Source organism: Typopeltis vanoorti, chromosome 12 (genome assembly GCF_054136105.1).
Source record: "Typopeltis vanoorti isolate ZY-2024b chromosome 12, IOZ_Tvanoo_1.0, whole genome shotgun sequence".
In the NCBI taxonomy this organism is placed as follows: Eukaryota; Metazoa; Arthropoda; class Arachnida; order Uropygi; family Thelyphonidae; genus Typopeltis; species Typopeltis vanoorti.
In genome coordinates this window covers 42,639,669-42,663,293 of record NC_143560.1, presented here as the reverse complement: position 1 = coordinate 42,663,293, position 23,625 = coordinate 42,639,669, and the positions used below count along the sequence as shown (strand labels likewise).

At 34.7% G+C, this 23,625-nt stretch overlaps 1 protein-coding gene across 3 annotated transcripts in view; it reads right to left on the bottom strand.

Annotated features, from left to right (window-relative positions):
• Positions 1-704: 704 nt before the first annotated feature.
• Ssadh (succinic semialdehyde dehydrogenase) overlaps positions 705-23,625 on the bottom strand; it is a 260,476-nt gene continuing 237,555 nt past the window's right edge. For all 3 annotated transcript variants that reach the window (XM_090401356.1, XM_090401359.1, XM_090401358.1), the window contains one exon: positions 705-2,202. In XM_090401356.1, coding sequence (XP_090257482.1) covers positions 1,994-2,202 — 209 coding nt within the window. In that variant the 3' untranslated portion in view covers positions 705-1,993. The remainder of the gene's footprint in view (positions 2,203-23,625) is intronic.

Here is a 23,625-nt window from a genome sequence, read left to right as displayed (position 1 = left end):
AGTTCCATGTGATATCCTGTCAAATACCTTTGCAAAGTCCAGCAGTATCACTGTGTAGCCATTCCCTTTATTGAACTCGCTTCGATAAAATAAAGACAACAATCCATATAAATTGATTGTCTTTATTTCTTCATTTTTTTCCCACGTTTTTTTTTTTTGATATTAGGTACAAGTTTGGCTATGATGAAATGCACAGCATTTTTAAATCAGCTGTTGTACAACTGACAAAAATCAATGAATTATCACAAAGTTTATTTCTATAATTAGAATCCCCCCCCCCCCCGCATCCTTTTAAGTACAAACTTGCACATATTAGGTGCAAGTATGGCTGTAATGAAAAACAGCATTTTCATCAGTCAGCTGTTGATTCATTGATTTACATCAATTTCTGCATTGCAATGTTCTATAATCAGAATCTCATTTTTTTTTTTTTTAATACTTTTGTCAGCTTCCCAAATTAAATTACATTAAGTTTGTGAAAATAAATTAAGCTGATATATGATGAGTTGAGATCTGATTACTGTCATCAGTGCATTGTGGGGGAGAAACTTCCCATTTCATAATGCAAACTTTGGTGTACTGTTATGTTTTTTGTGCCTCAGTTTTCTTTGTATGCACATATTTGTTTGATGTTGGAAGTGATCTATATTCATTTTAAAAAAGCTAATATTTCACATTCCAAACAAAAGTACAGTTCAGACATCTTTCTTTCTAGTCAACCATTTTGTTTTCTGTATGCTTTATTTATTCTTATTAAGAGAATCATGATTACTGAAGCAAAATTGACATTAAAAAATGCATTAAAAAGCTATAACATGCTACTTATCCAGAAAATATATCAAATAATAATACTTATTCTTTCTGTTTGAAATACAGTTCTAATCTAAATCCTTATAACTGACCTCTCTCTTTCTCTCTCTCTAACTTCAAAATCTCCTTCATAGTTTAACTTAATGGATGAACTTAACTATTTTTTTGCTGGCACATGTGTTTGTCTTGCCTGAATGTGGTAAGTGTATGTAAATAAGTTATTGTTCACCTACCAGAAGTTCAAATGCAGCTTTATTATTTGGTCATTTACAGCAGCTGCATCATCTATAAAGTAATAAAAAATAAAATCACAATTACCAAATATTTGTTTGGTGATTATTATTTTATTTAAGACAACATAATAAACCACGGCCAACTTTTGCAATAGAGAACTTGTAGAGATTAAAGGAACAGTTCACAGTGAAATGCCTTTCATATAACAGATGCTATGGGGCTTTACTTGTAACTTTTCATTAGTCTCTTATAGCAAGAACAGACTTATGTTATAAAACAATAATGATAATGACATTCTTTAGTCTTGTATTTTGATGCATATACTTCAACTGTACAACTTTTTTTTTTTTTGTATTTGCTCAATCAGACAAGAACGATTTATCTAGCTTAAATGAATTTGATAATATCAGTGTTTGAAAAGTATCTCCTATATGACTGAATATAGTTTTAATTTAATTTATAATTTCTTTTTTATATTATGGTCTTATTTTCTAATGTTACATCTTTACAAAATTTTAGAATATATCTAATTTAAGTGTGCATTTTGTTTGTTTTCCAAGTAAATTTACTTTTCTAAATAAAAAAAAAACGTTAATATTCTAACATAATATTTTAAAAGCATACATGTGTATGTGCATGATACAGAGAGAGAGAGAGAGAGAGAAATGGGGGGGGGTTACATTCTTGTGAAGTTAGTAACTATGCTATCTTGGAAAGAACTACTATGTACAGAAATGCACAATTTAACTATGAGATAAATTCTTTTCAAACTAAGTTTCTGATTATATTTGAAATTAAATCACAGCAGTTGGGTGAAGTGTACTTAATCAAATACAATGCTTTCAGCAATAGTAATGAAATTATCAAATAAAGGAAATAACTGAAGAAAGAATGTTGCAATAAAAAGACAATAACCTTAGGAGAGTGAAATAAAAATATTTTCAAACTCTTATTCTAGACCACCAAAACACAGATACTTGATATATATAAACTCGTCAATACCATAGCGAGAACCTTCTCTACCAAGGCCAGATTCTTTAATTCCTCCAAATGCACCTTCTGCCATTGATATTAATCCTTCATTGATACCCACCATACCTACTTCCAGTTTTCTGGCAATGCGCCAAATTTGTGAGATGTCTTCAGAGTAAAAATATCCTAAGAATTACAAAAGGTTTAAAAATGTTTTAACAGCATTAAAGTTATTTCATTAAAAAATCCAATTGAAATATTGTGATTTAATTGTTACAATGACTAAACATTGAACTATAATGTATTAAAGTTATGGCTTGTTTTGCATATATTTCAATCTTTAAAACTAAAAAGAGCAAAATAAAATAAAAATAAGGATTTATAAGGTTCTTCATGGCCTTTGGGCCACTTCAAGCCACTATTTAGTAGTTAAGTGATCTACAAACTAGTTCACTTCATTATACTTGACAAGAAATTATTTTCTCATTTTAATCCTTTACCTGAGTGTAAGTAAACAAAGTTTGCATGCAAAGTATTTTCACAAGTAGTCTATTTGTATACTGAGGCTGTTGACTTTACAAATCAGTTACCTGAGTATCCCATTAATACAAAGTGTATATTGTCATGCATTACAGGAAGGGGTCACTACCCAGACCAATTTAAACATTTATTGAGGTCTCCCCAGCAGGAGCTAGATCCAGGAAGATACTAAGGTTAAATCAATACAGAAGTCATATTTTCCATATACAAGTAGTAAAATGGTATATCAACCATAACATTAACACACTCTGGATCAGAGATCCTTGGAGAAAGTTCTTTGCTTGTTTACAAAGTATATTATACTTGACAAGAAATTATTTCTTGTTTTAATCCTTTTAAGCAAACCAATATTGTCTTCACAACCAGTCTACTGTGAATCATCTTCATAACCAGTCTTGCTAATAAAATGATACAACATTTTACCAGTTGTATATGGAAAATATGACTTGCATATGCTGCTTATCATAGCAGCAATACAGTGTGCAGTCTTTGCAACACCTTCAATGTCCCTTGGAACTATATCCCACTGTCAACTATCACCCTAAGATTCCAAATTTTACCTACTTCCTGAAACACAGTTCCACCAATACAATACAATACAGTAAAAAGCTTTATATTTTGGAGTAGAATACTCCAAAGTGCACCACCTTGTGTTTAGTAATATTAAAACTATAACCCCACTCATTTCACTAAGTTAAAGTTTATTGAAATCTTTGTGAAGAGAACTCACATCAACAAATCTCCTTCTAATTTTCTCAAACTTTACATCATCAAGGCATGTAATATATAAAACCATAATAAAACCATACACGATATAGAGTCTCAGTAGCAAACTCTAAAGAAAACATTCTTTGATTTAGCTAGGAAGACATGTGGTGAATTTGTCTGCAAGGATAGAAAAATAAGAACATCATGGTGGACACAAGAAATTAAAGAAACAGTCTTAAATTAACCCATTCCCCATGTTGGGGCGGATAGTAGAATATCCCAACCACACTCCTGAGTATCGTAAGAGGCAATAAATGGAGACCCAGTCCCTGAGGGTATAGCCGGGTCTCCTTTAGGGGTTGGGCGAAGGGCTAATCACCCCTCTCTGTAAAAATTATCTGATTATGGAAACTACAAATCTGGATGAACAAATGCTCCTGGCAACAGACATGACTTGCGAGATCCCAGAAGATAGTTATCTAGCCTGGTCTGATGTGGTTAACTTATATATGACACACCAAGGGGAAAGCCTTTTGGAACCCTTGTTGTTGAAAGAGTCACTTATGAAACTACAAAAAATTTTAAAGATTGGATCATGGAATGTCAGAACGCTGTACTAGGTAGGAAAAACTAGGCAGGTAACAAATGAAATGGACAATTACAAGTTAAACATTTTAGGTATCAGTGAACTTAGATGGACTGGTTTTGGTAGGCTTATAACTAAAGACAACGAGAAAATATTGTACTCTGGATCAGAGGAGAAGCATGAAAAAGGAGTTGCGCTAATACTGAACCCAAAAGTAACCAAAAGCCTGATGGAATGGGAACCAGTAAACAAGAGAATTATAAAAGCCAGGTTCTATTCCAAATTTATCAAACTTTCTGTTGTGCAGGTTTACGTATCTACTAATGATGCAGAATGAAGAAATAAAAGAATGCGCTTATGAACAACTCCAAAGGGTAATAAATTCTATTCCAAAACACGATATAATAATACTCATTGGCGATCTTAATGCAAAAGTGAGTAAAAGGTCATGTGTAGAAAAATCCTTAGGTTTTGAGGCTTGTGGAGACCGAAATGAAAATGGCATAATGTTTGTATCCTTTTGTGAAATGAACAACTTTGTCATTGGAGGAAGTAAATTCAAGCATAAACAAATACATAAATTGACTTGGGTCACACCAGATGGCAGTACAAGAAACCAAATTGATCACGTTGTATCAATAGTAAATTCGTAAGATCCATGCTTGATATGAGAATCAAACATGGTGCAGATGTTGGTTCTGACCACTTCTTGTTAGTGACGAAGTTGAAATTAAAACTTCAAAGTGTATTAAGAAAGAAAAGAAGTTTAAGAACTGCATTTGATATTGAAAAATTAAAAGTTCAAGAAACAAGAGAAAAGGAGAAAAGTTTGCTTTGGAGATAAAGAACAGATTCAATATATTAGAAATAGAGGAAAATCAAGATGAAACAGTAGAAAACAACAAAGTAGAAGAATATTGGAAAAAACTTCAGGAATACATATAATGAAGTTGCTGAAGATGTAATTGGTAAATGAAGAATGGTTCACTGCAGAAACTTGGAAGATCATTGAACAGAGAAAAAAGATTAAATCATTAATGCAAATTAAGAACCAAGAATGCAAGGGCCGACAAGAGAAAATATATTGATGAATTAGTAAAAGAAGTGCAACATGCTGCAAAAAATGGACAAATTAGACAACTTTATCAAATTATAAAACAAATCAATGGTAACAAAAAAGCAATACCTTCCTCCATTAGAGACAAACAAGGAAAGTTATTAACGATTGACTCCAAAATCGAAGCAAGATGGAGAGACTATTTTGAAGAAACTTCCTCAACAGGTGCAAAATATTACAACTAGTGTAATACCCACTTTGAACATTTCCAAAGATAAGATTTCGTTGAGCGAAGTCAAAGATGCCCTGAAGGCACTAAAATCTAACAAAGCATGTGGAAATGATAATATCAATGTCAAAATGTTAAAAGCTGATCTTAATACAACTACTGCCAAATTACAAAGGTTATACAATGAAATATGGAAGACAAAAAAAAATTCCTGAACAATGGAAAGAAGCATCATCATCATACGTATCAAGGATTTAGGCCTAGCATGGCTGTTCCGGCCTTAGAAGTCATCGTTGAATCGTTTAAGAGGACGTCCTGGTTTTCTTTTTCCTAATGGCTTGTACTTTAAGGCTTGTTTTGGTAATCTTTCTGTTTTCATTCTTTGAACGTGTTCCATCCATTTATGTTTATATTTTTTAATTTTTTCTATTACTGGTTCTTGGTTTAATTCTTTCATAATATCTTCGTTTCTTTTGTGATCAAATAGGGTATACTTTGCAGTTTTTCTCATAAAATTCATTTCTGCTGTTGTTAATTTTTGTTTGTCTTTTTGTTTTATTGTCAGATTTCGCTTCCATACATTAAGACCAATAAGGCTAATGTATTGTATACTTTTAGCCTGGTTTGTTTTTGAACTAGGTTTGGTTTAAATATAGAGTTAATTACACCTGTTATTTTTAAATATTTTGCAATTTTTACGTTTATATCTTTTTCATTTTCATATGTGATCATACATCCAAGGTAGTTAAATGAATTCACCTGTTCTAAGATCTTGTTATCTATTACTATTTTAGTTCTTGCTGGATCTTGTCCTTTAAAGGCCATAGTTTTTGATTTTTCTGTTGATATTATCATACCATAATCTTTGGATATCTCATTTAGATTTAAAATAGCTTTCTGCAAGTTATCTTCAGAATTTGTAATTATTATTTGGTTGTCTGCAAAGAGGAGAGTGTTTAAGTTAACTGTAGGTGAAAGTTTAATTCCTTGGTGTAAATTTTTACTCCATTTTATTATTATTTCATTTAAGTAGATATTAAAAAGAGTTGCTGAGAGGGGACATCGCTGTCGGACCCCTTGGTTTATCTCTCTTGTATATGATAGCTCGTGGTTTAATCTTATTTGTATTTGATTATTTTCATATATACTTGTGATAGCTTTTAGGATATTATTTGGTATTTGTCTTTCTTTTAATATGTTAAATAATATGTTTCTTTTAACTTTGTCAAATGCTTTTTCAAAGTCAATAAATGCAATATGTGTTTCCAAATTATATTCTCTTCTTTTCTCTATTATTAATTTTAGGCAAAAGGCTGGGTCTATACATGATCGTCCTTTTCTAAATCCATTCTGTACCTCTAGAATAAAGTTTTCAGAATATTTCATTAGTTTGTTATTTAAGATTCTGCTATATATTTTGTAACAGGAATTTAGTATACTGATACCTCTATAGTTTTTAGGGTCATCTCTATTACCTTTCTTAAAGATGGGAATCACAATTGCTTTTTTCCATTCTATTGGGGGGATACCAGTTGAGTAAATTTTATTTAAAAATAATAAGAGTCTTTCTTTGAATCTTGTTCCTGCGTATTTATATAATTCTGAACCTAGCTTATCTTCTCCAGGTGATTTTCCGTTTCTTGTTTCTTTCAGGCTGATTTCTAATTCTTCTTCAGTTATTTCCTTTTCATTAATTGTTTGCCAGTTGTCTTTTTTAAAATATTTGTCTGTCCACAGTTCTGTGTAGTAATTTAGAAATTCTTCATCATCATCAAATTCCTGCCATGTACCCTCAAGGGGTGTACAGGATATGATAGTACTACATGAAAAAAAATTACATCATTATTAATTTCCTATCTACAAGATAGGAAAAAGATAGGATTTAGAAATTCTTCTAATTTTAATTCAGTGTTTAATTTTATGTTTTCTTTGGTATCTGCATTTAGATGTTTCAAAATCTTATATACATTGGGTCTTATTTTATATAAATCATGTTCTAAATTAGAAACAAATTTATTCCATGATTCTCTATGTCTTTTTCTGACTTCTCTTTTAGCTATGGCTCTTATTCTTTTATATTCTATTTCATCTTCTAATCTTTTACTGCTTAACCATTTGTGATAGGCTTCTTTTTTCTTTTTAATTATTTCTTTGATTGTATCATCCCAGATCTTCAGTTTTTTTCTTTTATTGAATTTTTTGGTCTTTCCTAAGCTTTCATTTGCTGCTGCATTTAGTATCGTTTTTATATTAAGCCATTCTATTTCTATTTCTTCATTTTGTTTTATTTTATCTAGATATTGGTTAATTCTTTGTTCATATAGCCATTGTACATTTGTGTCATTCAATAGTCTAATTTTATAAACAAATGTTTCAATTTTTCTTTCTGTTCTTGTTACTTGTAGCCATTTAGGTAGTAATCTTAATTTTATTTTAACAAGGAAGTGGTCACTGCTTATTTCATATCCTCTGTGAACTCTAACATCTAGTGAAAATTTTGATGTCTTTTCATTTAATATGAAGTAATCTAATATTGATTTCCATCCTCTTGCTGCCCAAGTATATTTATGTATGTCTTTATGTTTATAGAAGGAATTCATTATTTTTAGTTTATTATAAACTACAAAGTCAATCAATTTTTTACCATTTCTGTTTAGAGTGTGTTCTCCATGTATTCCTATGTTATTATTAATTTTCGTGTTTCCAATTCTTGCATTTAAGTCTCCTGCTAAAATTATGTAGTCATTTTTATTTAATTTATTATATATGTTTTGTAGCTGATTATAAAAATCAATATTATCCTGTTCTCTTCCTTCTTCTGGGGCATATAAACCAATTATTGTTAAATAGCCTCTATCTATTTTTATTCTAGCTTCTATTATTCTTTCATTCCATAATTTATAATGTTTTAACTGTTTTGAAAGGGAGTTATGTATCCATATCATGACTCCTGCTTGTGCTCTTTGGTCTCTGTCGACTCCACTGTATATCACATTAAAATTTTCAGTTCTCATAGTTCCTTTTAATTTCTTTTTTGTTTCGGTGATTACTGCTATTTTAAAATTTCTTTCATTTAGTAACTGGTCTAATTCTATTTCTTTATATGCTATTCCTCTTACATTCCAGTTTGCTATGCGTATTATATTTTGTCGTTTCCATTTTTGTTTTCCCTTTTCCATTCCAGGGTCGTTTCCCACAGATTCAATCCGATTATCTTTTTCTGTCAGCTTACAAGTAGGATTATGTTCTCCATGTCAGGGGACTAGCCTGACGATGGAATAGTTCAGTGGTAGGGCTGCTACCTTAAGGCTTCTGAACTAGCCTTCTTCCGAATTTAAACCCATAGGAGGAATAGGGTATAATGAAGGGGAAAGAGTAGATTATAGAAGAAATATAGTAAGGTTTATAGAGAGGGCATAGTTGTAAGGCCAGAAATGAAAAGACCCCATGGCCCTCGAGTACTCTAATAGCATAAGGGTCATAAAGTAAGAAGAGTTGGCTGATAAGGCCTTATAAGAAAGATTAAAGTAAGTGGATCTTCCTCAAAGTAGAAGAAGGAGAGGATAGATCCAGCTAGGGATCCATGGGAGTGCCGCTTCCCTTACAATCAAGATGATTGCCCCTTATGGCCCTGTTGGTCCACGAGTCTTTATTCAGTATATTCGGACCATCCCACCATATATATACACACACACACATGGTGGGCTCCCCTATCCGCCACCCAGGGGACACGCGCTCTCTAGGGGTTACAGGGTCCCCTGAGAGTGGAAAGAAGCAGTAATTATAAAAATTCCCCAAAAAGCAGATTTGACCAAGTGTCCTGGAAAAGAAGAAAACATACTGAAAGTTCCTAGCAAATAAGCCAGCAGATGTCCCAAACGAATACAGAGAAAAATGTAAGCGAGCTAAACTACTTGTAAAATTAGAAAAAATCAGGAGTCATGGGGAAAACTTTTTGGTAAGAATGTAGAACATAAATATCAGGAAAGTGACAAAATTTTCTAGAGGATATTGAAAAGGCTTAGAAAAAGAGGAAAGAGTATACAGTAAAACGAATCAAAGAAAATGGCAATTTGAAAGCTAAAACTATAGATATTCTGGATATTTAGAATAATTATTCTGAAAGACTTAAATGAAACAAGCAGTCAGTAGAAAATATTCAAGAGGAATGCAAAAGGAGTACATATTAATACTTGATGTAGAAAAAAAGGTATCAAAAGCCTGAAATGTGAAGAGGCACCTGAAGAAGATGATATTTAACCACAAATGTTCAAATGTGGAGTATAACAGTTCTGCATTAGGTGCACTGCAGAATGCAGAGGACCTGGTCAGGTCAGAAGGTTAATTCCAAATGATTGGAGAAGAGTTCCCATTGTTCTCATCTATAAAAAGTGAAATAAAACAATGTGCAAATTACAAAGGAATTTCACTACTAAGTGTTCCAGATGAGATGCACACAAGCATACCTGAGAAAAGCTAAAAAAAATTGTAGAAGAGAAACTCAGAGATGAACAAACTTGGTTCAGGCCAAACATTGATTGTTAAGATCATTTCACTTTATGACAAATAGCTGAGAAATCTTAGGAATATAACAAGGATCTGTATTTAAATTTTGTAGAGAGATAAAAATCACATGACAAGCTTTCAAGAGAAAAGCTGTTCAGAACGCTGCATTTATATAGAATAAAGTGAAACGTTCTTCAGCACAACATAGTCTAGCTGAGATTAACTCAGCTCACATGCTAGTGAATGCTGACAATGTAAAGTTCCTGTGGTAAAGCTTAGACACTTGATCAGAAATATTATTATGAATAAAGCTTATTCATAATAATATTACTTAAGGAAATTACAATATATACTATATATTAATTAAAAAATAATAATATTTCCAATATTGCTGAAAGTCAAATTGCCATCATCAGGGAACAATGAATAAATTAACATATGCAGACACTACATAGGGAAAGTATGACTGCAGCAGAATACCAAAGGCAAGTCTAAAATCCTAAGTAGGTGACTATAACAGGCTTACAAACAAACCATACTAAGGTAGTACCATGATGGAAGAATTTGATCTTCCTTCAAATTAGTAGGTGGCAATGACAAATTGTATGCCTTGAATGAAAAAGACAGTTCTGGAGGGAAAAAAAAGTGTGTACAAAAGTTATAAAAAAGAATCAAAGTCGAGCAGCTTTGAGGTAATTTGTGGATACCCAGATATAAAAGATAATTCAAGAAAAAAATGAAAGAGTTTGAAAACATGAGCCAAACCATGGAGACTCAGTGACAGACATGAAGAAAACACTGATTGATTAACAAGTGGTATATAGTAAAGTTGTCTACAAAGATAGAAAAATCAAAGAGGAGGGCTTCCTGAAATTCCTAGCAAGAAGTCAAGATGTGTTCTGAGAGAGAGTAGAGAGAAAAATGTAAGAAACTGAAGTGGCATGTATAAGTAGCTCAACAAGAAGTCAAGGGAAGATTATTATTACATGACACCTCCAAGGAGTACTAAGACTCATTGAGGGAGGGGCACCTATGCTACAGCTCCGTCTCCACCACTTAATCTACTAACTACAGCAAACTACCATCACCATCTACTGCCCATCACCATCACTAGTATTTTTTGTTTGTAAATTGCATGTTTTTTCTCAAGGCCAATTTGTCTGTATGTGAGATGAAAAACCTGAGTTCCTGGAAGAAAAAAGCCTGCTATTTCCATATGAAATTGGCTAACTCACCTTCAATTGAAAAAATCCATATAAAGATTCCTCTTGTCATGACAAAAATCGAACTTAGGCTTTTTTACAATTGAAGGGTGCAATGCCACAGAATTGGGAGACTCATTCATAGGAGAGCCATTATTCACACAATACCTATCATACCTCTCCTTAAACCCATTCACTGACAAAGCACTCACAACCCATTCACCACCCTCCAAGCAAAAAATCTAGTCATAATACCCTTGTTAATCACATTCTTACACAATTTCCAGGAGTGACCTCACATTCTCTCTTTTCCTGCCATGTACTGAAAAAAGTCTTCAGTGTCAATGCTATAAAACCCCCCTTTAATAATTTATACACTTAGGTCATGTCACTTTTTCACCTATCAACTAGTTTCTGAAGCCTACACATACCTTCAATCTATTCTCATGGGGAGCATTCTTTGTCCAATCAATGACCAAATGGAATCTAAGTGACCAGATCTGTACACATTACTCTGGATATGGACTTATAAAGGGAAAACAATAACCATCCACTTCCTGCTTGTCATGTATTCTTCAACAATCATGTAATATGACATGATGTTTTGTCCACCTTTACAATACACTTCAACTCCCTGTCTGCAATCATTCCCAAATCCATGGTCTCATCAATTTTCTGCAGTTTAGTTCATTCAATGTAGTACACAGCTTGCTCCTCTTTATCCCAAAGTGCATGACATTACATTTGGTGTAAATTTTATGCACTTTAAACTCATAGCCATTATCCTTCGTGCATACTGCCGGTCTCTCCTGCAGGATCTCTCTATTATCTTGGCTGACTATTGCTCTTCCTAGCTTCACAGCATCATTTAATTTGCACATCACTGATGCACAAAATAAACAGCAGCAGAGACCAAGTACTGAGCCCTACTGCACACTAGGGCTCAGTACTTGCCTTTTCCTGGATTCATTTCTCTCACATACTATTCGTTGATATGCGTCCAGCAAATCAAAGTCACACATTGAAATATCATCACAATATATGCTACTTGAATACATAGAGTAGGTAACTTCATATCAAGTTACTATTTATATATGGAACAATGACCTGTGCGAGCAATGTGACTGAGTATCTTCATGTCTTACGCTCACTAACTCACTCCAAAGATCAAAACTGGTCTAAGCAGCACTTCTGACTGCAATGCATAGCATCATAAATGTCTGAGAAGGGAGTATTCTGTGTATTATAGCAATACAAACAAGAAACTTGATATGATGACAACTGCTATCTAAAAACTAGGAGCATAGTTATGTAGATATTTCACATTCAAAGTTTCATTTTCTCATGCTTGGACAAAATAAGGATAAAATATAATTACTTGCTAAGTATAATATACTTTCCAATGTAGTGAAAAAATTTACAAGCAACTTCATAATAAAAATGATGTTGAGGTCCCCAGTTCACTACAGTGAGTGTTTATTGCACTTAGGACAACTAGTGATGAAATTATTTCTCTTAATATAGAAATGCTGTTTAGTTTACTTCCACACTGTTCTTTCCTCTTCCTCTCCTTTCTGCCTTCTCTTTTAAGATTAGTGATGATGCATTCTCAATCATTAATGAAGTAGTTTCATGTACATACCAATTAAATTAATTAAGAATGAACTCAGGAGGAACATTTAAGTGCATGTTCAGATGAACATGCACTTAAAAATGTCTCATCACTCTCTCAAAAAACTTTTCATAATCAAAATTATCTGTCAACATACTAATTTCATTTCACATGCACCTATATACAGATACTGACTACTGAATTAGAAACCTTTATGTAGATGTATATAAAGGTCATTTAAGCAGCATATATGCAAAATACTTGGTCACATGCTCACAATGGGAAAAACAAAATCATTTGGAATTCGATAAAGGGCTTATTGTGGGCACTGTCTGGCTACAGCCACAATTTTGAAAACAGCAGAGCTGATTGGTTCCCAAAAGGTGAGATATCCCGGATGTTTAATCAGTGGAAATATAACCTGTATTGCTTTTTTAAGAGGTGTAACTGTGGTCCTAATAGAGTCTGTCAGGAACAAGATCAGCTTGTACAAACAAACAGAACTTTCTGTGTGCAGCAATTGACTGAAACATTTAATAAAAGGCTGTTCCCAACCATATCACACTATGCACAGGTAATCGAAGAGGATTGGTTTTGGTATTGCTTAAGAACATAGCAAAAATGGGCATGCATGCTGTAATTCCACATGGCAGGATGCTACTATTTTCCACACAAGAAATGTTTCTTGTCAGTGACACCAAGTTAGGAGGAAAGAAATTCAAATGTGAATGAATGAGGAAAGTGAATTTTCAATGGAATACTGTATAGTATATCTCCTATGGCAAGATGTAACAGCTTTGGAAGCCTTCAAGCCTCTTCTATATCATCTTATTTAAGTATCCTAATGAAATTTTCACTGAATCAAGTTAACATGAAACAATGGAAAGTGATTTTTTTTAGGAGATGAAATTGCTTTTCTACCCAGCATTAAACTCTGTTAAACTGGTGAGCTTTAGCTTAGCTGTCCCATCACATGAGAAAACCAACACTTGAAACTATGCATATACAACAAATGTTCCGTCTCCTTTCAGCATAGTTAATATTTAAGTCACTAATATCAGAGACTTCCCTGAAGGTCCCCATAACTCCAGCATATTGAAGTCATTCTGCAAGTGCTGCAATATCAGTAACATCCTTAATTGTCCTGCCTATCACTACATCATTCAGCAAACAATTTAACATTTCCTGTCAGGTCCTTTCCAACATCATTAATGTAGAGACTGAACAACAATGGCCCCTAGACCAGTGTTGTACAATCTATATCTACTCATTCCTGGGGAAATCTGTACCTACCTTGAAACACTACTCCTTAAATTTAGCAGATTCAACCCCCACGCCCAATACTTTCTGATACCAGTTCGTAACCCACTTCCTTATCTTAGTCAATATTTTATATTCCAATTCTAGATTTTTTTTTTTCTGTTAATTTTTGTTAATTTCATTTTTAAAAAATATATTTTTGTTCTTGTTCAGTCTGGAAACCTGCTGTAGAGACCAAATGTGGAACTTTTTCAAGACACTTCATGCTTTCAATAAGCAGGGAGGAAGTCTCACACTGGGTGATAAAATTCATCTATCACCTAAAGACAATTACATATACTCATGTCCACAGCAGGATTCAAACCAACACCTGGTTTGTTTGTTTGTTTGTTTGAATTTGTTTCAGATTTTATGATGCAAGGAGAGTTATTATGATCACACTGTGCCAGTAAATGATCATAGCAGTATACAGATTAAAAACAGTAAAAATAGTAATTTATATACATTCTTATCTATACCCATAAATGGGTATAGATAAGAATGTATATAAATGTAGTTCTAAAAAGAAAGGTATACAAAAATAAGTATAAAAAAAGATGGATAAAAAGAAGGTGTAATATAACCTAGGAAGAAAGTGTAAAAAGTTCCTAAAATATAATTACAAAACAAGAAAGTATTAAAAAGGTATATACAAGAAACACTATATAAATGAAAATAATGTAAACAATCTACAGGGCATTTCAAAATTATGTATACACACTTTAAAAATTCATATTTCAATAATTTCATTATTTCAAAATTTATATTTTACAAACAACATACACAATTCAAATTTTCTTTCTTACATTTTAAAGCTAAAGAGATACAAATGAAGTAATTTTACAAATGAAGTAATTTTGTTTTATTTTTTAGATACATGAAAAATGACAGAGAATGCTTAAGTTTTGAAGAAAGATAATTCTAAAATGGTCATTGAAGTTCAGTGTATTTTGAAAAAATAATATGGGAGAACACCCATATGTATAACAATTACTTGTTTGCATGATAAATTTGAGGAACATTGAATCATTCAGAAGAACTTTAACTTTTGGGAGGAAAAGGTCTTCAACAAGTAATGAAGATGTTGAAGTGGTAAGAAGTGTAATTGTGTGCTCTTTAAGGAAGCTGACAAGGCAATGTTTATGAAAGTTGAGTTTAAGCCATTCAACTGTTTTTAGAATAATGAAGAGCTTAAAGCTTAAACCATTTATACCTTGATTACTATATGCAATTCAAGAAGATGATCCAGATAGACGATTCCAATTTCATGAGTGGTACCTTCCAAGAAAACACAGAGTTATGTTTGTTAAGATTTAATTGTAGTCAGATGAGGATACATTTAAACTTCATGACCATGTAAATTGTCACAATTGTGTTTATTGGGCTACTGAAAATCCCGCTTCACTCTTCAGAAGAATGTCTATCTACCTGGGACCACTGCATGGATGAAAATCTCCTCACATGAGATAACTGGATCTTATTGATTCAATGGTGCTGTTAATGGTGAAAATTATCACAAAATGTTGAGAGATTATACCATACCAAATATCAGAAACATGTTTAAAGATACAGTGGTGTTGTTCAACAAGATGGTGTACCCCCACATTATCATATAGCAATGATAGATTATCTCAACAATGAATTTGCTGATCAATGGATAGGTCACTTAAACAGGTCATTTAAACAGAATGGAAGAAGAAAGGTTAGCAAAACAGGTGTTTGATACCAAGATAGCAGTAAAAAAATACAGAGGAAGACCAAGGTCTAAGTGGATTGATTTAATCAGAAGTACCTTGGAAGTACTTTAGAAGAATGAAATGTTAGATAATGACAATATTGGACAGGGCTGAAAAGTAATACTTATTTAGATGAAAATTGTTCATAGACTACTACTAATATTAATTATTATTATTACGCAACATCTCCAGGGAGTATAAGGACTTATTGTGGGCGGCCACTCTACTTCATTAAATACATCTATTACATAATAACATAAACTTAATAATCATGTAATGCTGTCATATCAACAAACTATTGTTGTAATACATATCAACAAACTGATGGTGATGATGAATAGATCACAAAGGGAGTGCCTTTGAATGCCCTCCAAGATCTCCAGATGTCACCCATTTAGATTTATTTTGAGTGGTGATACTTAAAAAATCATGTTTATAATCAAAAACAGACAAAATGTGGATGATAATACAACAGAAAGCAGATAAAATATTTGCCTGCCTTACGCCTTTCAGTCTGTAGATTAGTTGGCGAGAGATGTTGCTCATGTATTCATGCTGATGGTGGGCATTTTGAACATTTAAACCTAATGTTATTGTAAAAAAATTTTCTACCTCTTAGCTTTAAAATATAGTAAAGAAAATGAAAACTGTGGATGTTGTTCACGAATATCAATTTTTAAAGTGTGTATACATAATTTTTAAACATCCTGTATATATGGTAAAAGACATTAATTTTCTCTACAAATTTAAAAACAAAAGAAACATTTGTTGAGTCTGTTAGAGTGCAAGAGGTGATTATGACCTATGTGGAACCAAGCAAGAACAACTTCCTCTGTTTGAACCCTGCACAGACCAGACTGCCATAATTTAATTTAGTCTTAATTCAAGTAGAACTTATTATTAGTCTTTCTGTTCCAAGATGATCACCATAGGGATAAAAGCTTGTGTCCGATAATCTGCCAGTAATCAATATATAGCACAAGCAGATGGTGGATGCTCGAGAAATGAGCTGACCTAGCTCCAGTATATCTACAACCTCATTTCCTTTGATTCAAATGTAGCTTGGAATTCAACAGAAGCATACGTTTAAGTGCAGCTTCCATAACTGAGAAGGTGTTGGATTTGAGAGTCCTGGATGTTTCTGTAACTCTAAGCTTTTTATTGCCTGAATACGACTTTGTGAGTCTGTATATTATGTACCTTTGATAGCAATGAAGTCCAATGTATTTTAATGCAAGCTCTATCACATACAGCTCAGCTGTAAAGATGTTACACTCTGGTGAGATTTGTGCAGATATAATGCTGTCTGGAAAGACAGCAAAAGATCCAACTAAGTCATCTGATTTTGAACCATTTGTGTAGACAGGCACAAATTCATAGTATTTCCCCTTCTGTGTGCTTGAAAAAGCTGTTGGTAGATAATAAGAAAAGTGAAATATTTTGGTAGTTTACAGAAAGAAAAGTTACATGGTGGTATGCATGAATGCCTTGGTAGTAGTTTATTTAGTGGCATGTGTGCTATGTTGTCTACTCTAATATCTAGAGCTGTAAGAGAGCTTTTATTTGCAAACCAAAGAGTTTAATGGCCAGTTAATTACTGTACAGATTCTCCCATTGTGGACAAAAAATAGTTGAGCACGTGGGGTGGTCTGGAAGGGATTTTATTTTTGTTGCATAAAAGATAGCTATTAATGTCAAAGCGATAATGGTGGTTCAGTTGCATCAATGTACAAACTAGAAACTGGTGAAGTTCAAAATGCTCCAGTTGAAATTCCGATGGCTTAATGGTAAAGAGAGTATAGTCATTATAAAATACCTCCCCTTGCAGAAGCAAAGTTGAGATCCCATAATCAAGTTTTGATCTTATCAATGTACAAATGAAGCAAAGAACATCTGTTAGCATCCCAAGAGGATAAAGATAAGGTGCAAAGTATGTTCACTGCTTTATGGCACTTATCTTACAGCTGCCTTATTTAAGGGAGGAAGGTAAAGTTCATTGTCAAATATAAGAAAAGTTTAAGGCCAAGTTTATTGTCAAATACAAGTCCCAAGTACTTGGCTTCTGGTGCAAATGGGACTGATAGTTGTCCTAGTCAGTGTTCTGGGTCAGGATAAAGACCATATCTGCAGCAATAATGCACAAACTTTTTTCTGCTGTGAAAATTATTATTATTGGTGGTTAATAGGTGGTTAATGAAGTGGAGGTGAGTAGTCTATTGCATAACCCCAATGTCAATACATCTGTGGGATTGGATGGTATACCAGCTCGTGTTGTACGAGAAGCAGCTAAAGAATTGTCAGTACCCTTGACCATTTTGTTTAATTTGAGTCTCGGGTTTGGGTTAGTCCCGAGTGGGTGGAAAGAAGGGAAAATAGTTCCACTGCATAAAGGTGGTTCCAAGACTGCTGTTGTAAATTACCGACCGATTAGCATATCAGGAATCATTGTCAAGGTCTTAGAGAAATTAGTCAAGAAAAGAATACAGGATTGGATAGATGAAAATGGGATATTGTATGGGGGACAACATGATTTTGTGAAGGGTAGATCATGCCTCAGTAACTTGCTCACGTTTTATAACACAGTGACGGCTGAACTGGATAGGGGTAATGGGTTTACAGTGATACTACTGGACCTTGCCAAGGCCTTTGATAGGATACCACAAGGAACCCTAATCAGTAAACTGGAGCAGATGGGTATAGATATAGGGTTGGTGAGATGGATAGGAGGGTGGTTGAAGGAGAGATATCAAAGAGTGGTTTATTCAGGAGTGGAGTCTAAAAGACGTCTTGTGACTAGTGGAGTGCCACAGGGCTCTGTTCTTGGACCACTGCTTTTCAATTTGTTCATCAATGATATTGGAAAGGATCTGAGAGGAAGTGTTCACTTGTTTGCTGATGATGCAAAGTTGGGTAGAGCAATTGTGAGTGCACAGGATGTCAAAATTTTACAGGATGATTTGGATAGTTTGGAGGACTGGGCTAGGAAAAATGGATGTCAATTTAATGTGGCAAAGTGTAAGGTTATGCACTTTGGGGTGAAAAGAATAGCAGCAGTATATCGCATTGGTGGAACCATACTCCAGGAGATTGATGAGGCCAGTGATTTGGGAGTGTTGGTGGATAGGGAGTTGAAGTTTAGGGGGCACATTGCAAAAGTAACTAAAACAGCTCACCAAATCACTTGGCTTCTGAAAAATACTTTAACATGCAGAGACGAACAAGTTGTTGTTCCTTTGTATCGAGCCTTGATAAGACCCCATCTGGACTTCTGTGCCCAGTTATGGGCACCAGGGTTTCTTCGTGATGGGGAGGAAGTGGAGAGGGTCCAGAGACGAGTGACCAAGATGATAGCAGGTCTGTGGAATGAACCTTATGAGAATAGGTTGAAGATTTGTGGGTTGCAGAAATTGGACGATAGGCGAAGGAGGGGTGATATGATTGAGACATTCAAATTACTGAAGGGTTTTTATAAGATTGATCCAGAAGATATTTTTGAAAATATGACTGGTGGTGGGAGGACTAGGGGCCATGCATGGAAGTGGGCAAGAGCGTGGTTGACAAGGGTGTTAGAGCTAGGTTCTTTACTTGGAGAGTGGTAAATGAGTGGAATAAGCTTCCAGAGTCTGTTGTGGGTGCTACGACCGTAAATGAGTTCAAGGCAAGGTATGATAGATACTGTGTGAATGTTGAATAGTTGTTCTTGACATGATGTTAGGGCCTCCCTCGATGAGTCTGTCGACTCCTTGGAGTTTCCCGGAAATAATAATAATAATTATTACGGGCGACTCCAGGGAGTCCTTACACTCATCGAGGGAGGCCCTAAACATCATGTCCACACAACTATACGACATTCTCAAAGTATCTATCATACCTTGCCTTGAACTCACTCACCGTCATAGCACCCACAACAGACTCTGGCAGCTTATTCCACTCATTTACCACTCTAAAAGTAAAGAACCCAGCTCTAACACCCCTGCTAACCACACTCTTGCCCAGCTTCCATGGGTGTCCCCTAGTTCTCCCACCACCAGTCCTGATCTCAAAAATATCCTCTGAATTAATCCTATAGAAACCCTTTAGCAATTTGAATGTCTCAATCATATCTCCCCTCTTCTGCCTATCAACCAATTTCTGCAACCCACAAATCTTCAACCTGTTCTCATATGGTTCATTCCATGGACCTGCTATCATCTTAGTCACTCGCCTCTGGACGAGATGGGTTCAAATTTGCACTTGCAAATGGGTTCAAATATGAACCCATTTGCAAGTGCCCATTTTAAGAGATGATATATTCATTCATATAGAGGGAGGGCATTACTTACTGTTGGAGGAAGTTCTGTTGAGTTGGCCTTGACTGCAAAAAAAAAGTGTGACACCTAAAACACTGAACCTTGTGGGACTCGCTTCTCTTTGGTATACAGTTGGGAATGAGCAGTTCCCACTTGAACTTAGATATGGTTGGATTGGAAGTTTTTGTTTTGTTTTTTACAAAAAAGAGGACAATTCTTTTAAGACCAAAAAAATGCAGAGATGTTTCAACATTCCAAATCTCCAAGCAGTGCAGTATGCTTTTTCCATATCAAAGAAAACCTATACTAGGTACTCACATTTTAGGGAGGCCTCTCTAATGGATGCCTCCAGCCAGATTAGCAGTAGGATGACATTTTATGATATTTTCAGAAGACAGACCGTGTTCTAAAAAAAATGTTTGTTTCCCACCAGAAACCATAAAAGACAAGAGTTAACCATTTTATCCAGAATCTTGTACAAGCAACTGGTCAGAGTACTTGGACAGTAGTTACTTGAGGATTTTAGGACCTTCCCTGGTTTAGAAAAGCAATAATAATTGCATTTTACCAGGTATCCAGAAATAAAATATCATCAAATATTCTGTTGTAAAAGTGCAGCAGTTGATCCATGAACAACGGCAACAAATATACCATCTTGTAATGAATACTATCTGGTCAAACAGCAGTTGGATGGCATTTAAGCAAAGCAGTTTTCATTTCTTCTTTCAATAGCAGCCTGTTCCATTCTTTGGTGGCATTTGAAGAAAAGAAAAGTTATTAATTTTCTGCTTTGCTCTTTTTGTGGGGAGGGGGAGGGAGATAAGATGATGTTTTAGCAAAAATCTCTCTCAGTGTGTCAACGATTGCTGTTGGGTCAACAAATGCAAGTGTGAAACCATTATGCTCTAGAATGATGATGATGGGTGGTGTACTGCTTTTCCTTTTCCAGATTTTTTCCCATACTTCGTTGTTGGTAGATCTTGATGTAGAAGACATATTATATGAATTAAATCCAAGATTCCTTCTGGCTCTGATGACAGACATGTCTTGCTTGGACTCGTGCATGTTTGAGAGCAATTCAGTTTGTTGTTGTTGTGGAGTATCTGCAGAAAATACCTCAAACTTTATTCTGGGCTACTTTGGTAGTTGCAATTATCATTCTACGATGGCTTAGAAAAACATGAAACCAACCAGATATTTTAAGAATTGAAGTTGTGGCAGCTTATATAATACATTCTATTAACATGATTCACTGCATATAGGAGATGAGCTGACCATCGCAGAATCGAATTCTGCTAACGAAGAAAAGATGAACCAGTCAGCTTGCTCAATTTTCCATTAGACATCTGTGATGCAGAAAAGTGGATATCATGGGAAAGTGATCACTCCCAAATAAGTTCCCACTTAAAGAGTGAGTAAAGGGGGGGGGCAGATAGTTAAGTCAATGTCAGTGAATGTTTGGATAGGCATACAAAAGAAGGTGTTGCTTCCTGTGTTTAAGAGGGAAAGATTATTGTTGTCAAGCATAAGCTCAACAACTCTTTCTCTGATATTTATGTAGGCAGTACCCCACAGAATGTATTGTCGATTTAAATACCCCATTAAAAGTAAGGGTATGCTAACTGCAATATCACATTATCAACGTCATCTTGAAAAATATCTGTGGGAGGAGGAAGGTAGATGCAGCATACTCCTTATTAAATTCTGACTGAGAATCGAATAGCAACAGTTTCCATGTTGGTGTTAAGTAGGGCTTTATGAAAGGGAGGGGGGGGGTGTATGGTTGCTCACAAGGATGGCAACTTTTCCACAGACAGATCCATCCCATTCTGTCCTTACAAATGATGATAACATTATGGAATACCAGATCACCACTTGGCTTCATGCATGTTTTATGCAGGTAGAAGCACATTGGTTTATACAGGGTGACCCTTAACTCAGAAAGGATTTCAACAGATAACGTTTTTAGTTAATAATTATTTTTATTCCATTTTTTTTGTTATAATGAAATACAGAGCCCCGGGATTTTTTTTTATTAGTTATGAAACCATCCTTGTGAGCAGCCACGTCCGCGCAGTTAGACTAGTGGCTGTGTGCTTCGCAACCATATGCCTGGGGAAGGAGTGTCCCAGGTTTGATTCCCGTCGGTGAGGAGCTTAAGGATCTTCCTCAGCCATAGCCAAGTAGCCAGTCTTGGGTGTGGACAGTAGGATTTTTCTCCCCAGTTTATCTGGAGTTTTTCATCCCGCAATGCAGGCAAACCGGCCTTGAGAACTCAACACTGCAAACATAGGATACACCGAGAAGTAGGGCTGACCGCCTTATCCTGAGAAAGATTTAGGTCCGATGATTACTAAACCTCTCGACACTGCAAGGTAAAAGAGGGTAAAAAGAAGATGAGATGAAACCACATCACATAAATGCCTTCCATTTCAGCTTCACAAAGACTGGCATGTTGCTCAACAGCTGTTAATGTTTTTGGCTGCAGCACCCTCATTTCTGCATGAATGTTCTCCTTCAGCTGTTGGATTGTCTGGGATTTATTCACATACACCTTTTCCTTCAGGTAAGCCCATAAGAAAGAAGTCAGGAGCCATCAGATCTGGAGAACATAATAGCTAATTAATTGCAGATCTTTATGAAATTATCTGCTCACCAAAAATGTGCCTTAGGGGTTTTTGTGGCTATAAAAAAGCAGTGTGACAATGAAAAATCTCCAGGTTCTGTATTTCATTAAAACAAAACAAGAAAAAAATAATTAAAATTATTAAGAAATAAAAAAGTTATTAGGTGTTTAACCCTTTGTGATTTATGGGCCACCCTGTACTTCTGCAAGAGAGCCTTGATGTTTTGTTGGAATCCAAAACAATTCCATTGTAGTAATGTTTTCATTATTTCTTTTTAATGGTATCATTTGGCTTCCTATATTGAGAGGTTTTGTAATCATTTGTCTTGGATTTTTTCTTCTTTGAGAATTGTGGATGGAAAAATTTCACTCCCACCTAGGATAATCAGTATATTAATTGTTTTATTTGCCTGAGGAGGAGATGAATTTATCTATATCTGATGATGGGCTATCTATTAAAGGGGTCTGGAGGTATGTGTGATCCTCTATGGTGAACATTCCATTATTTTTTTAATATGAGGCTTTTTGTGTAGTGATAGCATTGTTGTAATGCCTTCATAATTGAGTCCACATCAATTTTTCCTCTTTGATCAGCTCTAAGGAGACAGCAAGCTAGTCATGCCTTGTACTTTCCACTCCCGTGGGGATCTTCCCTAACTCGAGACTTAAATTACACAGCAAAGTGAAGGGCATAACCAGTTCTGTTGAACATTTTTTAAGCATCTTCCCCTATTGCTGAATTCTTATCCAGATTATGCAACAGCCCTAGAACCTCCTTATCATGCAACTTCTATCTCTTCATGTTGCATGCACCAGGCCCTAGATCTTAGCAAAGTGACACTACTCATTATTTGAACAACTGCATCTGCTTTTGACACAAGCATACCACCTGTATTCAGTAAAGTTATTCATTCACATTTATTTTTCTTTTATGTGCAGCATAATGATAAAATGCTTTTCGGTTGCCTTTAGCCTGCACAGCCAGTTTCTTTTCACATTTTGTTTTTTGTACAACACTCAACTTTTCTGGTATGCATTTTATGCATTTCATAGTTCCTCTCATTCTTGTTCCCATGACATTTCTTTCATATCATCTTCTTTGCTTTTCTAAATAACCATCACACACCACCAACACACCATCACACATAAAAAACTCAGCCCACTTCAAAGCCAGCATAGAAAACCTTACACTCCAACATAATGACATAATGGTCAGCTT